The following is an 18,507-nucleotide window of genomic DNA, read 5'->3' as shown; positions in this document are numbered from 1 at the left end:
TTATCACTTCCTGCTTTTATTGCTGATCTCATTATCACTTCCTGCTTTTATTGCTGATCTCATTATCACTTCCTGCTTTATTACTGATCTCATTATCACTTCCTGCTTTATTGCTGATCTCATTATCACTTCCTGCTTTTATTGCAATTCTAAAAAAATCTTAAAAGATGTTTTCTCAGCTCTGCAGCTGCAAGTTTTTACAAAAAATTCCTTTGCCTTCCAGGTTACATATTTCTATTATTTCTCTATATGACACATATGAATATTTCATCTTTAAATATATCTGTTATTGTTATATATTAACTACAGGTGTAAAAAAACGCCCTAAAATGATCTTTTTATGTCCAGCTCTAGTAACTCTTACATCTTTTAGTTTTGAGTTTTGAGTGTTGCTGCCATCACGTTCTTAATGTTCTTCCCTCACTTTAAACTTCTGATATGTGTTTTATATTATATAATGAATAAAATTTGCAAATTATTTAATTATTGTAATATTTGTTTGCATTTATTTACATTTTACAGAGGATATTTTACATTACAGAGGATTTTTAGATGGATGGTTGTTGGGGTTTTATTGCCACTCCAGCACAAATTTGGCTATTTGTGGAATACACTGTTTTATGTGTAGATATAGTATAGTTGATTCAAAGATTAAAAAACTCACTACATGTGTGTTAAATTTGATGTTTGAGGTTAAGATGTGATAAAAACTTTAAAATCTTCCCTGGTGGGTTTTTCCAATAAGTCCTTTATGTTCTTTTCTTGATAGTAAGATTATGGTTATGGGCTGGACAGTTGATAAGGATGTGTTTATAGTTAGTGGGGTGTTACACCATTGACGAGATGGTATTTCATTGTTTGTTATAAGCTGTGGAGGATTTTTAGATCCCGGTGAGGATCAGGCAGAACAGACTGTATAAACTGTACCTTGTATGAGGGCAGGAAGCAGAGCACTCCCCGACTCACAGTCTGACACACCTTCAGCAGCAGCGCCCCCACCTCATCCTGAAACGCAAACGTCTCCGTGTGCTGAAACGTAGCACACAGCCTCCGACCCTGAGGACCCATTCCAACTGTACCAACCCACACCTGCAACACAACATCCCATAATTACAGTACTCACCTAAAAATGATGAGTTTCTTTGATTTTACCAAATTAAAAACCTCTGGAATATAATCAAGAGGAAGATGGATGATCACAAACCATCAAACCACCAAACTGAACTGCTTGAATTTTTACACCAGGAGTAAAGCAGCATAAAGTTATCCAAAAGCAGTGTGTAAGACTGGTGGAGGAGAACATGATGCTAAGATGCATGAAAAAAACTCTTAAAACTTTATGAATATGAACTTGTTTTCTTTGCATTATTTGAGGTCTGAAAGCTCTGCATCTTTTTTGTTATTTCAGCCATTTCTCATTTTCTGTAAATAAATGCTCTAAATGAGAATATTTTTATTTGTAATTTGGGAGAAATGTTGTCTGTAGTTTATAGAATAAAACAACAATGTTCATTTTACTCAAACATAAACCTATAAATAGCAAAATCAGAGAAACTGATTCAGAAACTGAAGTGCTCTCTTCATTTTTTCCAGAGCTGTATATATAGTTACAGAGTATATCTGTCCAGTATCATTTATTTTACTTTAATCCTGTATATATGGAGTGCATTATTAGTAGTATCGTGATATTCTGGATCACTGATTTCTGTTACTGTAAATCTGATAAAATCCTTGTATTTTTAATATCTCAGTTAGGGGGTGTGTCATATTATATCATATGCAGTAATTAAATGTAATTTTCATTTTGTTGCAGTAGTGTATTCTTGAAAACGTACTGTTTTGTCGCATTATCGCAAAAATACCATGAAATATTGTGATATTATTTTAAAGCCATATCGCCCACCCGTAATGCAAAGACTGAACTGATTACATTTTAAAACCAGCACTGAAATCTAGAACAGAAGAAACTGTAAAATGTGAAGCAGAGTTATACAGTATAGTGTTTTTATTTCCTCAGGCAGGAGCAGATAATGGAAGGTCTAATGTTCACAGAGGAATAAAACAGGGTGATTCAGGACCTGCTTCAGAGCACTAACCTGTGATTGGCTGATGACGTGGCTGGCCTCCAGCTGGATGGAGAATTTGATGCCGAGCTCTGAGGAGAAGGAGCCCATCGGAGAAAGAGTACCGGATGTGAGCACTATACTGCGCACTGAATCACTCAGATCAGAGAACGCCTGAAACAGCACACATATACCTCCATCATACACCTCCATCATACACCTCCATCATACACCTCCATCATACACCTCCATCACACACCTCCATCATATACACCCATCATACACTTCCATCACACACCTTCATCATACACCTCCATCACACACCTCCATCATACACCTCCATCACACACCTCCATCATACACCTCCATCATACACCTTCATCATACACCTTCATCATACACCATCATACACCTCCATCGCACACCTCCATCATACACCTCCATCACACACCTCCATCACACACCTCCATCATACACCTCCATCACACACCTCCATCACACACCTCCATCATACACCTCCATCATACACCTCCATCATACACCTTCATCATACACCTTCATCATATACCTCCATCATACACCTCCATCACACACCTCCATCATACACCTCCATCACACACCTCCATCATACACCTCCATCACACACCTCCATCACACACCTCCATCACACACCTCCATCACACACCTCCATCATACACCTTCATCATATACCTCCATCATACACCTCCATCACACACCTCCATCACACACCTCCATCACACACCTCCATCATATACACCCATCATACACCTCCATCATACACCTCCATCATACACCTCCATCATACACCTCCATCACACACCTCCATCACACACCTCCATCATACACTTCCATCATACACTTCCATCATACACTTCCATCATACACCTCCATCATACACTTTCATCATACACCTCCATCATACACCTCCATCATACACCTTCATCATATACCTCCATCATACATCATTTCATCATACACCTCCATCATACACCTCCATCATATACCTCCATCATATACCTCCATCATATACCTCCATCATACACCTCCATCATATACCTTCATCATACACTTTCATCATATACCTCCATCATACGCTTTCATCATACACCTCCATCATAAACCTCCATCATACACCTTCATCATACACCTTCATCATACACTTTCATCATATACCTCCATCATACATCATTTCATCATACACCTCCATCATACACCATCATATACCTCCATCATATACCTCCATCATATACCTCCATCATACACTTTCATCATATACCTCCATCATACACCTCCATCACACACCTCCATCATATACACCCATCATACACTTCCATCATACACTTCCATCATACACTTCCATCATACACCTCCATCATACACTTTCATCATACACCTCCATCATACACCTCCATCATACACCTTCATCATATACCTCCATCATACATCATTTCATCATACACCTCCATCATACACCTCCATCATATACCTCCATCATATACCTCCATCATATACCTCCATCATACACCTCCATCATATACCTTCATCATACACTTTCATCATATACCTCCATCATACGCTTTCATCATACACCTCCATCATAAACCTCCATCATACACCTTCATCATACACCTTCATCATACACTTTCATCATATACCTCCATCATACATCATTTCATCATACACCTCCATCATACACCATCATATACCTCCATCATATACCTCCATCATATACCTCCATCATACACCTCCATCATACACCTCCATCATACACCTCCATCACACACCTCCATCATACACTTCCATCATACACTTCCATCATACACCTCCATCATACACTTTCATCATACACCTCCATCATACACCTCCATCATACACCTCCATCATACACCTTCATCATATACTTTCATCATATACCTCCATCATACATCATTTCATCATACACCTCCATCATACACCTCCATCATACACCTCCATCATATACCTTCATCATACACTTTCATCATATACCTTCATCATACGCTTTCATCATACACCTCCATCATAAACCTCCATCATACACCTTCATCATACACCTTCATCATACACTTTCATCATATACCTCCATCATACATCATTTCATCATACACCTCCATCATAAACCTCCATCATACACCTTCATCATACACCTTCATCATACACTTTCATCATATACCTCCATCATACATCATTTCATCATACACCTCCATCATACACCATCATATACCTTCATCATACACTTTCATCATATACCTCCATCATACGCTTTCATCATACACCTCCATCATACACCTCCATCATACACCTCCATCATACACCTCCATCATACACCTCCATCATATACCTCCATCATACACCTCCATCATACACCTTCATCATACACTTTCATCATATACCTCCATCATTCACCTCCATCATACGCTTTCATCATACACCTCCATCATACACCTCCATCATACACCTCCATAATACACTTTCATCATATATCTCCATTATACACCTTCATCATATACCTCCATCATACACCTTCATTATACACCTTCATCATACACCTTCATCATACACTTTCATCATATACCTCCATCATACACCTCCATCATACACCTCCATCATACACCTTTATCATACATCTTCATCATATACCTCCATCATACACCTCCATCATACACCTCCATCATACACTTTCATCATTTACCTCCATTATACACCTTCATCATATACCTCCATCATACACCTCCATCATACACCTTCATCATACACTTTCATCATATACCTCCACCATACACCTCCATCATACACCTCCATCATACACTTTCATCATATACCTCCATTATACACCTTCATCATATACCTCCATCATACACCTCCATCATACACTTTCATCATATACCTCCATCATACGCTTCCATCATACACCTCCATCATACACGTTCATCATATACCTCCATCATACACTTTCATTTTACACCTCCATCATACACCTCCATCATACACCTCCATCATAAACCTCCATCATACACCTTCATCATACACTTTCATCATATACCTCCACCATACACCTCCATCATACACCTCCATCATACACTTTCATCATATTCCTCCATTATACACCTTCATCATATACCTCCATCATACACCTCCATCATACACCTCCATCATACACTTTCATCATATACCTCCATCATATGCTTTCATCATACACCTCCATCATACACTTTCATCATATACCTCCATCATACACTTTCATCATACACCTCCATCATACACCTCCATCATACACTTTCATCATATACCTCCATCATACACCTTCATCATACACCTCCATCATACACTTTCATCATACAACATCCATCATACACTTCCATCATACACTTCCATCATACACTTCCATCATACACCTCCATCATACACCTCCATCATACACCTCCATCATACATCATTTAAAATGTTCAGAAGGTTTTATTATTGAAAGATTAGCTATGCAGCCTCTCACTCACCACAGCAGGGTTAAGACACCAGAAGCTCAGAGTGTGCACCATGGTTTTAGTGCGAGTCTGACGGCGGCGCTGCGGCCGAGCGAAAAAACCCTGAGCATCAGGAGCGTCCTGCTGAGTGCTCCAGATATAACTCTGCTGCAGGGCCACACGATAATCATCTGCAAACCTACACACACACACACACACATATATATATATACACAAACATAACAAGCAACAGAATATCATTAAATATTCAAAAAGTGTGAACCAAAAAGGTGTACTGAAAATTCACGGTTCGGTTCACACCTCTGTATAAAACCCTACGGTTCGGTATGTTTTCCGTAAGCTTTCGGTATGTTTTCGGTATGTTTTCAGTATGTTTTCGGTATGTTTTCAGTATGTTTTCAGTATGTTTTCGCTAAGTTTTAGGTATGTTTTCGGTATGTTTTCGGTATGTTTTCAGTATGTTTTCAGTATGTTTTCGCTAAGTTTTAGGTATGTTTTCGGTATGTTTTCAGTATGTTTTCAGTATGTTTTCGCTAAGTTTTAGGTATGTTTTCGGTATGTTTTTGGTATGTTTTCGTTATGTTTTCGTTATGTTTTCGTTATGTTTTCGTTATGTTTTCGTTATGTTTTCGTTATGTTTTCCATAAGTTTTAGGTATGTTTTCAGTATGTTTTCAGTATGTTTTCGCTAAGTTTTCGGTATGTTTTCGGTATGTTTTCGGTATGTTTTCAGTATGTTTTCAGTATGTTTTCGCTAAGTTTTAGGTATGTTTTCGGTATGTTTTTGGTATGTTTTCGTTATGTTTTCGTTATGTTTTCGTTATGTTTTCGTTATGTTTTCGTTATGTTTTCCATAAGTTTTAGGTATGTTTTCAGTATGTTTTCAGTATGTTTTCGCTAAGTTTTCGGTATGTTTTCGGTATGTTTTCGGTATGTTTTCAGTATGTTTTCAGTATGTTTTCGCTAAGTTTTAGGTATGTTTTCGGTATGTTTTTGGTATGTTTTCGTTATGTTTTCGTTATGTTTTCGTTATGTTTTCGTTATGTTTTCGTTATGTTTTCCATAAGTTTTAGGTATGTTTTCGGTATGTTTTCGGTATGTTTTTGGTATGTTTTCAGTATGTTTTCGGTATGTTTTCGGTATGTTTTTGGTATGTTTTCGGTATGTTGTCGGTATGTTTTCAGTACTTTTGATGGAAAAAATAAAGAGGCTGGTTATTCTGTATAGCCTCACCTTTATTAACTTTATAATATCAATAAATCTTAATTATAATCATTTTTTATTTTACACTCCTCTGTATGTTTATACAGGTTTACAGTAGGATGAAAAAAACAGTGTGCTTTGAAAATACTTCAGTAACGGTTTGGTTTGTCTGATTTCACATCTAGAGGCTGATTAACAGCCGTGGGGATGAGTTAGTTGGGTTAGTTAAGTTATGTTTTTATTAGTTCTGGTAATTAATAAGTCTGGATGATGCTGCTGAATATGGGTTACCCTGCGTTCACACTAGAACGCGACGAGTCGCTTGTGTCGCCATGCGTTTGTCGCTTGTGGGCGTGTCATGCTCAATGCACGCGTGTATCATGGTGCAGCATCCGACAAGAAAAAAGGCACAAAAAAGTATATTGCTTTAAAGGCCCTAGAAAATATTTATTTAATGTGTGTTTGTGTTAAATATGTATTTTTTAACTAAATTAAGATCACTAAATGGTTTAAAATAAATTGATTTTAATAAAATGGATAAATTATTCTTGGCCGTTTCTGTGTGGTAGGAAGGAAATGTAAAGGGAACCAAAAGTTCAGAGAGCAGAAGCTTGAGGGCCTCGGACCAGCTTGTATCTGATTGGTCCAAGGAAATGCTAGAAGCCAATCGGGTTTGCAGTTAAGAAAACTCCATGTCGCTTGTCACTCTGCAGCTTTGTCGCTACGACAAATCACGCCGTGCCACAGGAAATGAGTGGTCACCTGTCTCTTTCCTGTGTGAACGCAGTGTGAGCATGCTAAGCCCTGTTTATACTTAAAAATGGCGAGTTGCTAAAAGCAACAGTGCTACAGCTACACTTAACGGGTGCAGCACTCCTGTTGGTTCTGCCTGTACCGTGTACTCCTAACAGTACAATAACTCACAAACCTATATTAAAGCAAAGTCATGCAAAAAATAATAAAGATCATTTTTAAAAATGCTCGAAAAACATTGTGATATACATTTTTGGCCATACTGCCCAGCACATCTCTGATTAAGACAGAACCTAAATGAGGGATAAGGACCTGCAGTTCTGTCGGAACAGGAACTCCAGCACCATGAAGAGGCTCTTGAGCACAGACTGAGTGCTGGAGGCGATGGTGGGGACCTGCACGGTGTCCTCTCTCCCATTCACCAATCCGATCCTTTCCTCTTTCTCCAGAACCGCCTCCAGGTGCTTCTGCTCAGAGAGAACACAAACACACGGTAAACATGCTTTAATTATGAAAATAAAATTATAAAGAATTCAGGTAAGAATGCCTTTAATAAGAACTCAGTTAAATCAGATACCTGCAGCAGTGGAAAAGTGGCAGCTGTGATTCCAAAACCATGAAAAATCTCCAGAACTTCCCTCCCCGTCCAGACCTTACACGCACTCTCATAATCCCGCTCTCGCAGCGAACCGGAGCTCTCCTGCACCCAGCTGCACAAAACACACACAGTTCAGCACATCAGTTACACAGAAACTGAGTCTACATATCTTCACTGTCCAATAAAAAACAAGTATCTGCATTTTTTGTTTACAATTTTTAGTTTACTACACAATTTGAACACACACTCTCTCTAAAACTTTGTCCTGAAAAAACGTTGACCTGAAACTAACTCTTTTCACAATGACTTCCATTGAAAGAAGGTTTTACAGTGGCTTGTTCATATTCAAAAGTATTCATACCCCTCAAACTTTTCCACATTTTTTCACCTTACAACCACAAACGAAAACGATAAATGGTTTTCAAAAGTTCTATCAAATAAAATGGATTTCTTCTCGACACTCTTCCATATAAAGGCCATGTTTGTGGAGCACATGACTTATGAAAGTTGTTCTGTGAACAGATTCTCCTGATCCACCTGATCTGTGGATCTCTGCAGCTCCTCCAGAGTGATCATGGGTCTCGGCTGCTTCTCTGATCAGTGCTCTCCTTGCTGGATCTGTTAGTTTGGGTGGACGGTTGGTTCATGTCTTGGTAGGTTTGTAGAAACAGTTGTAGAATACTTCTTCTATTTTTGGATGATGCTCCTTGTGATGTTCAAAGCTTGGGATATGTTTTTATAACTTCTCCACAAATTTATCTCTGATCTGTCTGGTGAATTCCTCCGTCTTCATGATGCTGTTTCTTCACTAGTGTTCACTAACAAACTACTATGGCATTCACAGAACAGCTGTATTTATACTGATGCTAAATTACACACAGCTGGATTAATAAAGTGACTTCTGGAGCCGACTGACTGAACTGGATTTTATTTAGGGGTACTGAATACTTTTAGAGCTGAATATTTTGCACGTCACACTTCTCAGATTTTTATTTGATATAAATTAGAAAACCATGTATCACTTTTGTTCCACTTCACACTTATGTAATATTTTGTGTTGCCGTTTTGGAGATGCTTGATTTTCATTGGACAGTAATGATATACTTGCCTAATGATATTAAATGTACTGTAATTCTAGATTAGAGATTAATAGTAATAAGAGTGAGAGATAGATGGAGAGAGGCAGTACTTCAGCAGGCTGCAGCAGAAGGCCAGCAGAGGCTCGTGGTTGCTGCGGCGGATGTTGTAGGAGACCAGGCTCTCGATCTCCTCGCGGGCCTGAAGCAGCTGAGCCTGGTTCAGGGTGAAGCTGGCACTCTCACGGGCACAGTCCTCTATATTATGAGCTTCATCCAGAACCACGATCTGCCCCTGCAGATTAATCTCCATCTGCGGAACAGAGAGGAAACAGAAACAGTCACTCTTTAGCAGAACCAGAAGGTTCCTACAGTCAATCTACAGTTAATTCATGTGTAAATGGGTCTGATGTAGTGCTGGACGATTATGGTCTAAAAAAAATAATCTTTGACTTTATCATAAAAAGTCTTATTTTCTATTATAATTATAAATTATAAAATATATATATATATATTTTTCCCCTTACTAAAATCAAACTACAGATGACAAAGAAATGGTTCACAACTAGGTTTATGTGGGGAAAAAAAAAAAAAAAAAAAATATATATATATATATATATATATACACACACACACACACATATATATATATATATATATATATATATATATATATATATATATATATAATTGGATTGAGTAGACTCACGCGTTATTGAGTGAATCAATTACTCAAAACATCGTTTTCAAGCCCATGTGTTCATTTCATGCGCTATCTACACACAGCCACTGAGAATCTCACACACTCATGAACACTGGATTATACTTTTATACTTCAGAACGCAGGTTTGTGACTGAAAATTGAGAAATAATGCACTAAACGAGTCACAGAAGAAACTTTGAAGAGATTATTATTATTATTATTGTTTTCCACAATTAATCACAGATCCTTACCAGAGAGCGATGACGCTTCAGTTTTTAGAAACGGTAGGATTTATTTCTAGATAAATATATGATTTAATCCACTGGGTGTTTGTGTGGAAAGTGCTGGAACTGTTTTTGATACGAGTTCAGCCCTTGGGCTGAGAGGAATGTTTAGAATATATGCGCAGGTTAGTCTGAGAGGCGCTGGTAACCAAGACAAGACGGATAAACACTTCAGACATGAAGAGCGTTTTCAGATATTGTAGATTATAAAGATAATAAGTCTGTTTGTAAAATCACAAATACTCCATTTAGAAATCACATTAACAATTAATTTGAATTTACCAAATTAATTGTGAAAATCGCCCAGCACTAGTATCACATAGTCCAGGGCAGGATACTCACGCTCTCCCGAATAAGAGGGTCCAGTAAATAGTTGTAAGGACAGAAGACGATGCATGCCTCCTGCATGAGCTCCCGTGCAGCGTAGTACGCGCAGGAGCGCAGCTTAGTGCCTAGTCGTACCAGCTCCTCTATATCCCAGGCCTGGTGCAGCCCGTGCACCCACTGCAGACTGCTCTGCTCCCGCATCTTATGCACATTATGGTAGAACCGGCAAGAGAGACCCTATAATAAATAAACACAGATAAATATATCAACACTTAATCAAATACATATATCAAATACTTAAAATATATAGAAAAGAATTCCTACAATTAGCCTTGCCAGATAAGTTTGAACATTTCTGATCTGTTGTTTAAATTTTCGCAAGAGACTAAACTATTGGTATGTTCCATTTTCAAACAGCAAAACAAATAGTCAAAGATAGGGCTGGGCCAATGCCAATAATACATATCGTCGCTGTCTACACAACAAGTATCTCCATTGTTTTTTCATTTTTATTTTGCTACATAATTTAAAAAGACAAACTGTCTCTTACACTGTGTCAAAATGTCTTGATGAACGGACCAATAGAAGTTTTTCAGAATAACCTGAAATATATATATTTTTCCATTGACTTCCATTAAAACTTTAAAAGGTTCTTTTCTTTTTGCTGTTTTGGAGATACTTGTTTTTTGACAATACGTAGTCATGATGGAAAATAATTTATTACATTGAAAATCAAAACGTAATGTTTCCTATTTGTTTTTTTTTTCAAGTTTGTTCCATTGTGATGCAGAACAGAGGCAATATAAAATATGTAAGCTGCATGAGCAACTTCTTGTAGTTTCCTGCACGTATGGGGGGAAAAAAAGAGGAAATGATTAAATAAACTGTGGTGACACTACTACTAACACTACTACTAATAATTTTCTCTATAAATTATAATCATCAGTTAGTATTTTAGCTAATGTTAATGTTAGCTCACTCTCCGCTAACCTTAGTTATCTGATCCACTGTGTTTTCCCACCGGCATTAAACACACTGTCTGAAAATGTAATACCAATTTAAGACTTTTGAAGGACAGTGGGATCCCTGAATTCTCCAAACCCAGACTAGGGAACAACTGTATCTACAGTACAGGCCAAAAGTTTGGACACACCTTCTCTTTTTCAGTGTGTTTTCTTTATTTTCATGATTATTTACATTGTAGATTCTCACTGAAGCATCAAAACTATGAATGAACACATGTGGAGTTTTATGTACTTAATAAAAAATGAGCTGAACCTCCACAGTCACCGGACCTGAACCCAATCCAGATGGTTTGGGGTGAGCTGGAGCACAGAGTGAAGAAGACAAAGGAGCAACAAGTGCTAATAAACACCTCTGGGAACTCCTTCCTTCCTTCAAGACTGTTGGAAAACTTTTCATTTCAGGTGGCCACCTCTTTTAGAGAAGCTCATTGAGAGAATGATGCCAAGAGTGTGCAAAGCAGTAATCAGAGCAAAGGGGGCTATTTTGAAGAAACTAGAATAAAAAACATGTTTTTATTTTTAGTTATTTCACCTTTTTTGTTAAGTAAATAAAACTCCACATGTGTTCATTCATAGTTTTGATGCTTCAGTGAGAATCTACAATGGAAATAGTCCTGAAAATAAAGAAAACACACTGAATAAGAGAAGGTGTGTCCAAACTTTTGGCCTGTACTGTATGTGTGTGCCTCCACATAAGTTACTAAACGTATTAAAACTGGTATAAAAAGCCTTTATTGAAAAACTCCTCTCGGTTCAGTTTCCCGTCAGACAGAAGGTGCGTCATTATGCTCCTTCCAATTAGCCTCCATTCAGGCTGTTAGTCAATCCATCACTGCTCCTCCCCGAAACAATTACAGCACTATCAGCACTCGGCCACACGGATCCCTTTCACTGTTACTGCAGGTGTCTTTCTGGTGGCCACAAAAAGGGGCATCTGTTCACTGTGCTGGAGCTCAGCGCTGCACTGATGAGAGGCTGATGGCAGTTTCCACTATACTCTACTATACTCACAGGGGATTATCAGCCAACCAGAGCGCGGGATTAACACGGCCCGGCCCGAGCGCTTTCATCCCCCGTCCTCCGCCTCTCACGCAGGTGATGATGGGTAAACTGAGGGACGCGTGACCTCACGTGGATCGCCTCAAACGCAGCGGGGGAATAAAGGAGCGGGGTGTATAGGGAGTGCAGGCAGAGGGAGGGTATAGAAAACTACAGCCTCAGGATGATGGATTACAGCAGGGCTGGTTCTGGGGGGGTGGCTGAGGGGGGCAGTAGCCCCTCCAAATTGTTGTTATTTAGTTTTTGTCCCACCCCTTTTAAGCACAATGTAAGCAATGACTTTAAAATTTAAAAATGTGAGATATTTGTATCAACAGTTTGCATACATTGCATAGATTTAATATCTGTATATACAGTAGTTTGTTTGTTGAATCTTCAACTGTTTTCTATATATTTTAATTTACTAATCATATTTATATACTCACTTATCCCTATTTCCACTTTAGAATATTATATTCTGAGCCTATGTCTAGATACTTTTTATCTATCACATAACAGAGTTGTTCTATAAGTATAATTCTAATTTAACCAAGGTGGAATATTGAAATTAATCACTATTAGATCATAGTTTTTCTTCATTTACAATTAACAAACAGTAAGAGTATACTCTTCAGTTATTACACTCTTCACTGCACAAACTGCTCTCCATCATAGAGGATGATGATGGACACCCACTGCACACCATCTTCATGGATCACAGGAGCAGTTTTAGTGGCAGGTTCCCGTCACAGAGCTGCTCTACAGACTCTAAAGACTCAGGAGATATTTTGTCCCGAGAGCCACCAGACTCTTTAACTCCTCTCAGTGAAGCCAGAAAAGAGAGGAGGACGGATGAGAAATTTTGTTTTGTTTTATATGTTTTTTTTATTTATCACAGCCTATTTTATATATTTTTATCTGTACAGTAATCACAGTCTGTACAACATGTAAATCTGCAATCCTGGACACTACTCTTAAATACTAAGTATCTTAAATTTAACTGATTCTGTATTACTGCACTACCTCATATCTATGGCTGGTTACTTTCACACTTTATATAGTTTTTGTTTTGCAATTTTTTATTTTTACTTATATCTTATAAGGTATAGTTTATATTTTAAATCTAAGTTATAATCTTCTATAGTCTTGTTTTTCTTACTGTACTTCCTTTATTATTGTTATTTGTTTATATTATGTTATGTAATTTCTACTGGCTGCTAAATTTCCTTCAGAATCATTAAAGTATATCTATCTATCTATCTATCTATCTATCTATCTATCTATCTATCTATCTATCTATCTATCTATCTTTTTAAGACTCAAGCAGCATTTTGATTTCTTTACTTCAAACATCAATTTTAGCTCAGTATTATCTCCATCATTATTAACATGCCCACCCATTATGTTCTACTGCCCCCCTGAGCTAAGCGATGTATACCGGGTCTGGATTACAGTACAGTCTGCGGTCGGGCCGCGGCTCTTTGAAGCATGGGGGTGGTGTGATACAGTGGAGAGGTGAACTCGCTGTGTAAAAGCAAATCAATAGAGAAGACAGCAGCAGAGGGCCGGGGGGGTCCGGTCCCACAGACAATAAAACCTCTCTATTAAAACAAAGCGTCTCTGAAGCTTTTCTCTCGCTCTCGTAACAGAAAGGTCTGTATGACTGATTGGAGGTTATAACCCATCATTCCTCCCCCTGAGGTCAAGCTCAGTCCAACAGATCCAGTTCAGAGCTCTCGAGGTAAAATGCAGCTGAACTCTGAGTCTGGTGTTCAATCTTCATTAATTGCACATTGCACCAGTAAGAGCAGAGTGTGAAGGTTCAATTATCAGGGTAAGAGCACAGTTCTGCTCTAAATATTACAATGCACACAACATTATGGGAGACATACCAGAGTTCAAAAGAGGACAAATTGTTGGTGCACGTCTTGCTGGAGCATCTGTGACCAAGACAGCAAGTCTTTGTGATGCATCAAGAGCCACGGTATCCAGGGTAATGTCAGCATACCATCAAGAAGAACCAACCACATCCAACAGGATTAACTGTGGACCCTGTAAGAGGAAGCTGTCTGAAAGGGATGTTCGGGTGCTAACCCGGATTGTATCCAAAAAACATAAAACCACGGCTGATCAAATCACGCAGAATTCAATGTGCACCTCAACTCTCCTGTTTCCACCAGAACTGCCCGTCACCACAATCAATTATTGTGCTGCTTTTTCTCACATGGGAATTAAGTGAGTTTAGGGATTTTTAGGGATTTTTGGGGAGTTTTTTATGCTTGATTACCTGCTGCTGCTTCTGCTGCTGCTGATGATATAGTCAGAGTTCATAGTTCAGAATCAACAGGATCCTGTGACCCACTGAACTGAGAGAACTCGCTCTCTGAACCCTTTCATCTCTATTATCTAGTCGTTTGAAGACACAAGAACAAAGACTGTGTGTTGAAAGGCTGTGGTGACGTGAGGCGGCGTGACCCGGGTGCAGGAGACTCACGTTTTTGGCCTCCAGCAGCTCCTTGCAGCGCTCGTTGCGGTTGGCGTGGGGCATCACCTCAGGGTGGACGCAGGTATGGTCTCGGCTGGACAGGATGGTCATGGGGACGGTGGAGTACAGTGTCCTCTTCAGCTCGCGGGCGATCTGAGTGATCTGTTTATGGGTACGAGTTCCAAAAAAGATCTTAGGTACAGTTTTCTTCATGTTGCCCTCCTTCTCTTTATCCTTCTCTTTATCCTTCGTCTTTTCCCCTGTCTTCTGAGCTTCTCCCAGAGTGGCACAGGGGCACAGGGTACAGGACACGGGAGACTGTGGTAAAAAAAAAATAATAATAATAAAAAATGTAAACATGGCAAACGTTTATGTTGAATATTTTGGATTTTCTGCAAAGTATGCGTTGAATTTGAACACTTCCTCCTATTTATCTCTATCTGTGAAGATGACTATACCCATATATTGTCATTTATGCTCCTTTTTTCCTCTTTTGCATTCACTCTTTATGCCTGTCTGCTGCTCTCCATCAACCTGTTGTTAAAATTTTGTTTTTAAATAAAAATCACAAGAAAAAAGAATAAATAAAATTAAAATACAGAAATTGCAGAAAAATGCAAGCATTTCAGTGGCTCACAATGAACATTTACTGTCTATTAAAACAAAAGACACCCGACACCCCAGTTTTTAGAATGAATATATTAGCAGGATTATCAGGGATGGTGGTTCACCACACTGATACCATTAAACACTATATTTTATCCATATTCTTCTCCACTCAGAAATACTTCTGCTTTCAGTTTAGAAACTAAATAATACTGACTGATACTTTAATTTCAGACAAAATGAACCCAAGACATTTAATTTATTAACATACATTTATTAAAAAAGTGACAGTAAAATCAACAGCGAGTGGAAATGGAGGAGCTACTGAATGCTGTGATGTCATCTGACCGAGAAAAAAGCCTAAAAACTCACTGGTCCTCCTGTTTTTCAATTGAAGTCCTAATGGAGGAGTTTTATCACTGAGTAAAAGTGTAAAATATTTTCCCCCCCTGAGAAAATAATCCCGCCAGGACAGGGTTTTTACACACACACACACACACACAAAAAAATATATATATATATATATATATATATTTTTTGTGTGTGTATTTTGTGTGTATTGCGTTATTGTGTGTATTGTTTTTCACATGTACACCTGTAACCTCTTGAATCTTGAATTTACTGTATTAAAACATGATTATAAACTACACTTTTTGTTGGAATTCATTACAACCCCTAAACTGCCACCGTTCCTTTATTTAGAATGTGTTGCAGGTCTAAAATTACTACTATAAACTATAACAATAATAATTTTCCAAACTGACTCAATCCTTTCTGAGGGATTCTTTTTTTTGGGGTCGTAAATAAACAACATGTAGATAAAAGGAAAACACTTCAGCTCATTATCAGATGACTCCGGCTGAGACTGTAAGTTTAGACAGCACTATTGTTCACTAGCTGCTCCCTGATTGGGTCTCTTTAATTGTGTCTTTCACACAGGAGAGTGTTCCAGTCTTTAGTGGTGAAACTGATCCTCCACAGTGTGCATGAACTCTAAGTGTCCCACTTCTCCACTCTTTCACCAGCGTGACACACCTTTCATGCAGCCCTGAGCAACAGAATCCGTGTAAAACAGTAGTGCGGGTCACCACTACATTCACCAGGGTTACTGTATTGTGCAGAAGTTTTAGGTCACTGGTTTAAAAGTTTTTTAAAATGACTTTTCTGGAGAATAAAACTTAAAAACATTGATTTTTATGGTAATTGAATAATAAATAATAAACTGGGCTGCCTTAAAAAAAAGTGAGTTGTTCAGTTTTTTGAGAAAAGCAGATTAAAAAGGAAGTTTCAAAAAGTTTTACAGTACATCCACGAAACCTGTGTTCCTTTAGACATGCTGTTGATATTAAATTATACAAAATTCTCTACTGGCAACACCTGATCATTCTTTGCTTCTTCTTAAATCAAGAGTATTAAATTGAAGCATTGCTGTGAGAATTTGATTGCATTTAGGGACAAGAGCGCTAGCTAGTGAGGTCAGGATGTTGGATGATCACCTCTCCAACTCATCTCCAACTCATCCCCAACTCATCTCCAACTCATCTCCAACTCATCCCCAACTCATCTCCAACTCATCTCCAACTCATCTCCAACTCATCTCCAACTCATCCCCAACTCATCCCCAACTCATCTCCAACTCATCTCCAACTCATCCCCAACTCATCCCCAACTCATCTCCAACTCATCTCCAACTCATCCCCAACTCATCTCCAACTCATCTCCAACTCATCTCCAACTCATCCCCAACTCATCTCCAACTCATCTCCAACTCATCTCCAACTCATCTCCAACTCATCCCCAACTCATCTCCAACTCATCTCCAACTCATCCCCAACTCATCTCCAACTCATCTCCAACTCATCTCCAACTCATCTCCAACTCATCTCCAACTCATCCCAAACTCATCCCAAACTCATCTCCAACTCATCTCCAACTCATCCCCAACTCATCTCCAACTCATCCCCAACTCATCCCCAACTCATCCCCAACTCATCCCCAACTCATCTCCAACTCATCCCCAACTCATCCCAAACTCATCCCAAACTCATCTCCAACTCATCTCAAACTCATCTCCAACTCATCCCCAACTCATCCCAAACTCATCTCCAACTCATCTCCAACTCATCTCCAACTCATCTCCAACTCATCTCCAACTCATCCCAAACTCATCTCCAACTCATCCCCAACTCATCCCCAACTCATCCCCAACTCATCCCCAACTCATCTCCAACTCATCTCCAACTCATCTCCAACTCATCCCCAACTCATCTCCAACTCATCCCCAACTCATCTCCAACTCATCCCCAACTCATCCCCAACTCATCCCCAACTCATCCCCAACTCATCCCCAACTCATCTCCAACTCATCTCCAACTCATCCCCAACTCATCCCCAACTCATCCCCAACTCATCCCCAACTCATCCCCAACTCATCCCAAACTCATCTCCAACTCATCCCAAACTCATCCCAAACTCATCCCAAACTCATCCCCAACTCATCTCCAACTCATCTCCAACTCATCTCCAACTCATCTCCAACTCATCCCCAACTCATCCCCAACTCATCCCAAACTCATCTCCAACTCATCTCCAACTCATCTCCAACTCATCTCCAACTCATCTCCAACTCATCCCCAACTCATCCCAAACTCATCCCCAACTCATCTCCAACTCATCTCCAACTCATCCCCAACTCATCCCAAACTCATCCCAAACTCATCCCAAACTCATCCCAAACTCATCTCCAACTCATCTCCAACTCATCTCCAACTCATCCCCAACTCATCCCCAACTCATCCCCAACTCATCCCAAACTCATCCCAAACT

General features: G+C 39.0%; 1 protein-coding gene across 5 annotated transcripts in view; it reads right to left on the bottom strand.

Annotated features, from left to right (window-relative positions):
• The window catches only part of brip1 (BRCA1 interacting helicase 1), a 133,281-nt gene that overhangs the window by 95,336 nt on the left and 19,438 nt on the right, over positions 1 to 18,507 (bottom strand). For all 5 annotated transcript variants that reach the window (XM_049467187.1, XM_049467188.1, XM_049467189.1 and 2 more), the window contains exons 7-14: positions 15,085 to 15,393; positions 10,543 to 10,764; positions 9,327 to 9,526; positions 8,117 to 8,249; positions 7,852 to 8,006; positions 5,597 to 5,762; positions 2,097 to 2,237; positions 928 to 1,089 (exon numbers count right to left, since the gene is read on the bottom strand). In XM_049467187.1, coding sequence (XP_049323144.1) covers positions 928 to 1,089; positions 2,097 to 2,237; positions 5,597 to 5,762; positions 7,852 to 8,006; positions 8,117 to 8,249; positions 9,327 to 9,526; positions 10,543 to 10,764; positions 15,085 to 15,393 — 1,488 coding nt within the window. The remainder of the gene's footprint in view (positions 1 to 927; positions 1,090 to 2,096; positions 2,238 to 5,596; positions 5,763 to 7,851; positions 8,007 to 8,116; positions 8,250 to 9,326; positions 9,527 to 10,542; positions 10,765 to 15,084; positions 15,394 to 18,507) is intronic.

The sequence above is a fragment of the Astyanax mexicanus genome, chromosome 18, assembly GCF_023375975.1.
Source record: "Astyanax mexicanus isolate ESR-SI-001 chromosome 18, AstMex3_surface, whole genome shotgun sequence".
NCBI lineage: Eukaryota > Metazoa > Chordata > Actinopteri > Characiformes > Acestrorhamphidae > Astyanax > Astyanax mexicanus.
The sequence above is the reverse complement of the archived record's forward strand: the minus strand, read 5'-3'. Positions and strand labels throughout refer to the sequence as shown.